The sequence below is a fragment of the Meriones unguiculatus genome, chromosome 14, assembly GCF_030254825.1.
Source record: "Meriones unguiculatus strain TT.TT164.6M chromosome 14, Bangor_MerUng_6.1, whole genome shotgun sequence".
NCBI lineage: Eukaryota > Metazoa > Chordata > Mammalia > Rodentia > Muridae > Meriones > Meriones unguiculatus.
The window spans coordinates 86,594,960-86,603,012 of NC_083361.1; the positions used below are offsets into that span (position 1 = coordinate 86,594,960).

General features: G+C 55.4%; 1 protein-coding gene across 3 annotated transcripts; it reads right to left on the minus strand.

Moving 5' to 3' along the window:
- Positions 1 to 405: 405 nt before the first annotated feature.
- Positions 406 to 7,994, minus strand: LOC132647273 (collagen alpha-1(II) chain-like). Of its 3 annotated transcripts, XR_009585646.1 has the most exons (3): positions 7,195 to 7,994; positions 1,329 to 1,460; positions 406 to 1,081 (listed from the first exon to the last, which is right to left on the minus strand). XR_009585646.1 is itself a non-coding variant. In XM_060367679.1 (2 exons), exon 1 carries the CDS (start codon positions 7,992 to 7,994, stop codon positions 7,209 to 7,211), a length of 786 nt encoding a protein of 261 aa, XP_060223662.1. In that variant the 3' UTR covers positions 406 to 1,081; positions 7,195 to 7,208. The 3 variants fall into 3 exon arrangements, 2 of the variants coding, with proteins under 2 accessions (XP_060223662.1, XP_060223661.1); XM_060367679.1 differs by lacking the exon at positions 1,329 to 1,460; XM_060367678.1 differs by having other exon boundaries at positions 406 to 1,460.
- Between the last annotated feature and the right edge of the window lie 59 nt (positions 7,995 to 8,053).

An 8,053-nucleotide genomic window follows, 5' to 3' on the forward strand; every position in this document is an offset into this window, starting at 1 on the left:
GGCTGAGGCAGGCTGCAGATGGTGTTCTCCAGCCAGACAGCAGCCCCGTGTTTGTCCACAGCGTGCCTCTGGGGTGCCAATATTTCTGAAAGTAAAACTGGGACTCGGGTTCTCGCGTCCTCCCCGCCCCAGGGAAAGGGACGCTGCAGTGTGGACGCCAGTGCGCGCACATGCTCTCTGCACAAGCCTACAGTTAAGGGGACTCTCGTCCCAGTTGCACGTTACAGCGTTGACCATGCCGGAGCCAGCCCCTGGCCGGGCTTGTTCCCGCTTCTTCTGGGAGTGAGGGCTCTTCCTCCCTGCAGGACTCAAGTCTAGTCAGGACTCAAGTCTAGTCTCCTGGCCTGTGTTTCTTTCTTTTATTCATTTATTTATTAATTAATTAATTTATTTACACCTGCCAGAAGAGAGAATCAGTTCACATTATAGATGGTTGTGAGCCACCATGTGGTTGCTGGGAATTGGACTCATGACCTTTGGAAGAGCAGACAGTGCTCTTAACCACTGAGCACTCTCTCCGCTGTGTTTCTTTTGAACAAAGCAGGCGCTGGGTCCAGAGAGGCTCCTAAATGACAGACAGGACCCACTAGGCATGAGAAACCCCACCCCTGGCCCACCCTGCTTGAAGATGGGTGGAGGCCTGGCCCAGTGGTGATTTCAGCTTTGGTCCAAGCCTTTATAAGTAGTAATGTGGTTCAAACTCCTTATTTAGAGGTGGGAAGAAAAGTGCAGTAAGGCCAGCGGAGGGAGCCTGGTAAAGAAGCAGATCTCCTGCGTTCAAGTGTGGGATCTGTCTAGAAGCCAGATGGGAGGAGACAGGATTTGGTTCCACCCCTTTTCCCCTGGAAGAGAGCCCCCAAGACGGCCACACCACCACCAGCTCAGTGGCTCTGGTTGGGGAAGAGGAAGCTGGGAAGATGGAAGTGGGACTGGAGTATAGGTTCTGGTCGGAGAGCTGTCCAGAGCAACTTGGGCAAGCGGGAGCAGGGAATCCTTCTTAGTCTGGGGTTCCTGCAGAACTTGGGGTCTGTATTCTTCAGTCTGTGGCAGTGGAGGATAAAAATACCGTGGGAGCACACTCCTGGAGGAGGGAGCCAAGCAGATCCAGAAATGAGTCACAGAACTAAGCCCTAAATTTAGAAGGTGCTGAAGGAGGCAGCCTCCTCCAGGGGAGAGGTGGAGATGCCCACTGGCCCAGGACTCCAGGAAGAGCCCCCTAGGCAACAATGCCCTGATCCCAGAATGGAGCTTGGCCTAGAACCTCGTTCTCACAGCAGAGGCCCAGGCGAGGACCACCCACACCAGCCCTTCGGCCTGAGAAGCGGCACCTTGCTCAGTACTCTCTGCCCTGTGAGGAGGTAGGGCCAGGCTCCCTGTCCCTGCTGGCAGGCACTGTTTGAGCGTGAGGAGGTAATGCCGCTGAAGGAAGCCTTCCAAAGGGTGCACGCTTCTTCTCAGAACTGAGAATGACAGTGGGGAATAATTTGTCATCATCCAATGTGCACTTATTGAAAACTTACTGTGGTCAGGGCACCAAGCTCAGTAACCCCTTCTCAGTGACTCACGCCACTGTAATAATGTAATTCTCATCAGTCTACAATCTGAGAGGCAAGATGGTCCAGACAGATTGAGGTCAAGTAAACTGTTCTAGATCTTAGCACAGAGGTCCTGACCCAGACAGCCTGGCTGCCTCGCCCAATCCACTCTGCTGGACTTCACGCCATCTGCAGGTCTCCTAGCCCGCCATTCCCAGTCTACCCTCTGGTTTCTGGGCCCTGAATTCTGGGCGCTGCCCTTCTGGGCTTTGTAGGCCTCTGCTGCCCGAGGCATCCCCAGGGTCTGAGGACAGAGAAGCCTATGCCCTCGATGAAGGACTTCACAGTGGACAGGAGCCCCTTCAGCTCTCCTGTCTCAGTCTTTGGGAACTGTCTTGAGATAAGGGAGATGAGAGGTACAGCTGGGAGGAGCCTAAAGGAACCAAAGGGATGCTTCCCCCATTCTCCCACCGTGGACAGCTCTACAGAGCTCCTGACGTGCCAGGCCCCTACTGACAAGGTCCGAAGCCTGCAGGAACTCAGTTTGATTGATAGTTAGGTCGATGTAGCCTTCCAGAAGCCCTTGAGTTTCCTGTTAGAGGCACCGGACTCATCTGCTGACTCCAGGCTGTCCCCCTGGGCTCTGTGCTCATGCTGGGCAGTGAGGGGTTATCTAGGAGAAGGTTCTAGGACTTCTGCCAGGGTAGGCAATAACTCTTGGGGTTCCTGTGACAGTAGCCCCCTTCTCACAGCCACGCAACTCCTCTCCTTCCTTTTGGTTCTTTAATCTCAAAACTGGATGGACTCTGAGGACCCCCTTCCCCCACCAGAAGGACAGTCATCACTGTGTAGAACTAAAGGGGCTACTGGGCTTGATAGGGTGATACTATGGGCGTGACCCTAGCCTGACCTTCCATATCCAGGGGACCTCAAGTTGAGGCACCTATTGTAGAGTCTGATTCTTGTTGGATTTTCTTTCCCTTGCTGTCAAAGGGGCACAGGTCCCTGCCGAACCGTCAGCCTAGGATTGTTGTGGAGCGAGACAAGAAGAGTCTCAAGACCTACCCTGGCTTGGTGCCTACTCAAATGTGCAGGATGTGCGGAGCCGCGTGCGCCCGCTGTTATGTGGGGGCAGTGTGTACATTAGTTGACATAGAAGGTGCCTGAGGTCTGTGGAGATTGCTGTGCGACTGTGTGGCACTGAAAGGCTGGGCAGTATGGGTGCAGCGGTTCCTCAGACGTAAGCTTTTCAGCTCTAGCAAGCATTTTAGTATTCATACTAACAATTAGTTGGTGTGTGTGTGTGTGTTCCTGAGGTAGGGTCTACAGAGCTTTGACTGGCCTGGAACTTGCCACGAAAACAGGGTGGCCTCAAATTCACACTGAGATCCTACTGACTCTGTCCCTGGGGCGCTAAGATTAAAGGCGTGCGCCACCACACCCAGTGTGTTGAGCGAGCGTCTGAACTTCAGATTTCACTAGGCACCCTGCATTTTCCTCTGGCAACTTCACTCTGATGCTGTGTGTAATTATATACGTCCATGTGCTGTGTCAGGCTGGCCATGTGTGTGACTGATGTGATGTGTGTCTGTGTGGGACTTGGATAGGACAGCAATCCACGAATGAGGATGTGGTGACCTTGAGTGACCGGCTTGGTGGCTCCCTCAGGCAGCTTTGGGCTGTTTGCTCAGTGAGGCCTGGCAGTGCCATGAGACCCACCCTGAGCAAACACTCAGATCCGGACCTTTTAGGGCTTGGATACAGCTCCTTTTTGTCACTGTAGTAGGACATGGCCCTCTCAAGGGCAAACCCACCATGGAGGCCTGAAAGCATTTTGACCTGAGGGACTTGGTACAGAACCACCTCTCCACTCCATTTCCTGGTGACATCACACAAGTCCCTGTCTACTCTTCTAGAACAGTGTCTCGGGTACTATTGTTTTGCCATAGACAACGTCTTGGCATTCATTTTGCCCTTAGTAGCAGACAAAGTTCCCGCAGGAGGAAAGTGGGGAAGGGGGCCCGTGGGGGGAGTTTGTCATCCAGAGGCCTCCATCTACCTGTAGATGGTGAGTAGGGTGGGTACCTGCTCGCGTGGAGACTCAAGTGTGTGCAGTGCGGCTGGCTGTCTCTGTAATCCTACCACTTTCCAGGCTGAGGCAGGACCGCCTCCAGTTTTTAGCCAGGCTGCTGGACTAGAGTTAGACCCGTCTCCCAAAACCAAAAAACAAGCAGCAGGTACTGTGTGTGTGTGTGTTGGGGGGGGGGGGGTTGTTAAAATAATAGCTTGCCAAATTTTCAAGGTCCCCACAACAAGTAGAAAGGATGGTCCTCAGGGTAGGGGCTCTTTCAGTTCAGGAGAACTCGATCGTTTGTGTAGCCCAGGTTAGCTTCAAACTTCCTATGTAGGTGAAAATGACCTTGAATTACCCCTAAACTGCCTGCCTCTGCCTCAACGGTGCTAGGATTACTGACATACTCCAACACAGCCAGCTGCTGAGTTTTTCATTTTCCATGGCCCCTGATCTCTGGGCCTTCTTCACTTGCCAGGGTGGGTCCACATGGCATCAGTCTGAGGGTCTTAGAATTGGTGCAGGGAGTCGAGGGCATTAGAGAGCAGGTAAAGGGACAGCTCCAGGTGGATTCTGCATGACCCTGGCACCAACAGCTGTCTGCCGTAAACCCCACTGGCCCCTGCTTCTCCCCATCTCAGGAACAATGCTGAGGGTCTAGAAGTCCCCTCTTCATGAGGGTGCAAGTGAGACCCAGGTTTGCTCAGCGCTTCCCCAGGCCTTGAGTCCTCACATTCCTCCAGCACCCCACAGCACCTGCTCAGTGCCAAGCTTTTGGGATCTGGGGGCCATAAAAGAGCCAGAGCAACCTCTGATCTGGGCCTCACATGCCCATCTTGTGTGTAGGCCCTTGCTCTAGGCACTGACCGGGCATGGCAGGCATCTCGCTTTGCCAGCCTTTGCACCAGAATCTAACTACATCATGATGTTTCCTTAATCATTTTTTATCAGAACCACAGTTTTGGACAGTGAGTTCTTCTCTGCTCGACCCATCCTCCACTATATTTTTGGTTACTTTTCCAAGGAAGAAAGGCACATTCACAAGCCTTAACTCTAGTCATTCTCAGAGGTTAATGTTCCAGATGAGGAAGCAGGCAGAGAGACAGAGACAGAGAGGAGAGAGAGAGAGATCTGATAGAAAATGGTATTGTTTTGATTTGAACCCAGGTCCACAGGCAGACTGTGGGAAACAGAGAATGCTGGGTGTCCAGACTCTTCCGCCAAGCTTGCTTCTATCTACTTGGCTCATTTCACTTGTCTCTCCTGCTTCAGGATGTGGTGAACAGGATTTGGGGCTTCTTTGTCATGTTCAAGAGACTGTAAGGAGCCTGAGCCAGGGACAGCTAAATTCCTGGGGTGAGGGGCAAATGGACGAGCAGATGAACTGACATGCTTCTGCATCCGACCGGGTCGCCTGCTGTTCTTGACCTCAAGACCTAAAGGATGTGCTCTTAGTCTGGGTTACGTGAGTGACAGCTTGGTTCCTGTCATCTGTTCCTCACTAGCTGGCTGTCTTCCCCTCAGACGGGCCCCTTAGGGCTGGTGAGGGCCTTCTGTCAGTTTGCCTTCCCAGCCACCTCCTGCTCTCACCCTCGCCTTATCTCCCCACCACCTCTGACTGGAAGGTGGGCATGGGAGGTTTAGTATCCTGCTGCCTGCCTGCTCTCTGCCAAGATATGTATTATCAGGGCCCAAAAAGCCATCAGGCCATTGCGGCCATTTCTCGACCTCATGGCCAACTCCCAACGATTCAGTTCACCAGCAGATTTTGGCTTTGCTGGGGTCCCCTTTGGCCTCCTGTCAGCCTGGGAGTGTTGGAATGGCAAAACTACTGAGGCTTGGGGAAGATGGACTTGGGCAGAGGAGGTTCAGAGAGTCAGTGCCTGAGGCCTCTTAAGCCCAAAGCCTGCCCCCAACAGTGCTTACTCATTCCTGACACTTCTAAAGAGTGTGGGTTCAGAGGGCGTGTGTGCGATTAGCTGACGCTTCCTAACTGCTGCTGGATGGAGGCCTGGGTATCTGAGGTCACTGCACAGACCTGACAGGGACCTGAAGTTTTGCTTTGTTTGAGAAGATTTAATTTGTAGAATTCCTTCAGGGCCACTTGCCATCATGGCTACCTGCTTGCCCCGGTTTTTTTTTTTTTTTTTTTAAGAGAGGGTTTCTCTGTGTAGCCTTGGCTATTCTGGACTCACTCTGTAGACCAGGCTGGCCTCCAACTCAGAGATCCACCTGCCTCTGCCTCCCAAATGCTGGGATTACAAAGGGTGCCACTAACACCTACCTACCCCTGATGATGATGATGATGATGATGATGATGATGATGATGACGACGATTATGTGGTACTAATGGTAAACCTAGGGCTCTACCACAAAGTTATAGTCCCCCACCCCCTTTTTTCTATTTGAGATAGTCTTTTCTTATTTTGTTGCCTGTGCTGGTTTTGAACTTGGTGGGAAACCCAGGAAAGCCTTAAAACTTTGAATCTTCCTGCCTCAGTCTCCTTAGTAGCTGGAATTACAGACCTGTGCCACACTCTGCTTCCTGCTCATTTTAAACCTGGGCATGATTTACAAACATCTCAGAGCCCTGAGCCCTTGAGGGAAAAAACACATCTATCTGTGAACCCACAGTGCTGACTCCTCATTTTTCTCTTAACACCTGTAAGAAAAGAACTCTGCACGGAAAAGGCAGGATGTGATTTCTGAGGGCTGGGGGGGGGGGGGGGAGGGACACCAGAATGCACAGCGAGGAGCCCTGGGTGGCAGAGGCTCGGTACCCTGCTTCTGCCGGGGAGAGCCCTGCGCGCATTCTGGCAGTAGAAGCTTACCCAGAGGAGCAGATCAAAGGCCGTCCCTGCTCCTCTGCGGCCCAGGACCAGTGGGACTGTCACACTCACACTGGCCTGGTCCTAGAAAAACTGAACTGCAGGACCCAGCTCACAGTGAATAGGCGGGACAGAGCTGGCACAAAGGGCCGAGCTCTCCAGGATGGAGGAGTGGGCAGAGGAGTTAGGGACAGATCTTAACCCCAGGCTACAGAGTGGGACTTTGGGCTACTCTCTTCTGCAGGGGGAGGGGTAAGAGAGCGCCAGCGTTCTGGGCCCTGTGCTTTTGAGGTGTGTACATGGCCGGGCACTACACTAAGGAGGAGGGGGTGCGGAAACTGCCAAATAGGGATATAGGGGGTGCTGGTTCAGGACCTCTCTCCGGTCAGGGTGAGACTGAAGTGGAAATTTTGCCAAATTCTGGCCAGCCTGTGAACCTTGAGCCTTTTAAGTTGGATCAATTTCGGCTTGGTTTGCATACCCTGCTGGGAATCGAGTTGGGTGTGTGGAGGAGGCTCGTTGTGCCCTTGCTTGTGGGTTCTTGCAAATTGTGGCCATCTCTAAGTGACTGAGGGCTGTCATCCCTATTCTTGCTAGTTACTCTCTGTGCCATGGGTGTGTGTGCCCACCCTTGGTCTCTGAAGTGCTGTGTGTGTGAACAAGCTGTTACAGAAGGGTGTGCCTGGCAAGGGTGGGAGCGAGGAATAGAGAAGCGGCTCAGAGTTAACTTCCAGAACCCCTCTGGGGACCTTGTCCTTACTCTGAGAGTCCAGGCTACTTTGCTACTTCGCTACGCCGCCGGCTAATGCTCCTCGGTCCCCAGTCCTCTGCTGGTGTGAAGCTCCTCCCGGACTTCGCCCCTTCCCCGGGGCTCACGGGGGCGGGCGCTAGGACCCGGCGGGGCGGGGCGGGGCGGGGCTCGGTGCTCCCGCAGCTCTTACCTCCGCAGCCTGGAAAATACCCTGCGAGGCGAGCGGAGCCCGGGAGCCGGGAGCCCAGCGCCCAGCGGGAGGGGAGGAGGCGGAGGGGGCGCGCGGGGCGGGGGGCGCGGGGCGGGGCGGGGCGGCGGGACCCACTGCTCCTCCCCCCAGGGCCCCCGCGCGGCCCCCGGTCGCCCGGGCAGCGGAGGCAGCGGCGGCGGAGGAGGAGCTCGCGCCCCGGCCCCGTCGGGCTCCGGCAGAGCTGCAGGCACAGGTGAGACTCGGCCCCCGCCCCCCCGCCCCCACCACGGCCCGGCGCCGCTCGCCGCCGAGTTAGTTGAGCGAGTCCGGCCAGCGCCGCGCCCGGAGCCAGACCCGCACCTGCGGTCCCCCAGCCCGGCCCGGCCCCCGCGGGCTCCTGCGCCCGCCACGCAGCAGCCGCGCTGCCGCTCCGGGGAAGTGTGAGGTCGCTCCTCGTGGGAGGGTGGACCCCGGGATCGCCCTGTGCGGGGCTGCCAGCGCCTGCCCTTCCCGAGCTGTCTGCTGGTCCGGGACCCCGGGTAGCCCCACCCGCGCCCCCAGCGCACTGACTCTGGTCCCCAAACCGGTCTTGCAGGTCCCGGGAAGGTGGCGTCAGCATCTGCAGCCGCGTCGACGTTGTCTGAGCCTCCGCGGAGGACCCAGGAGAGTCGGAGTAAG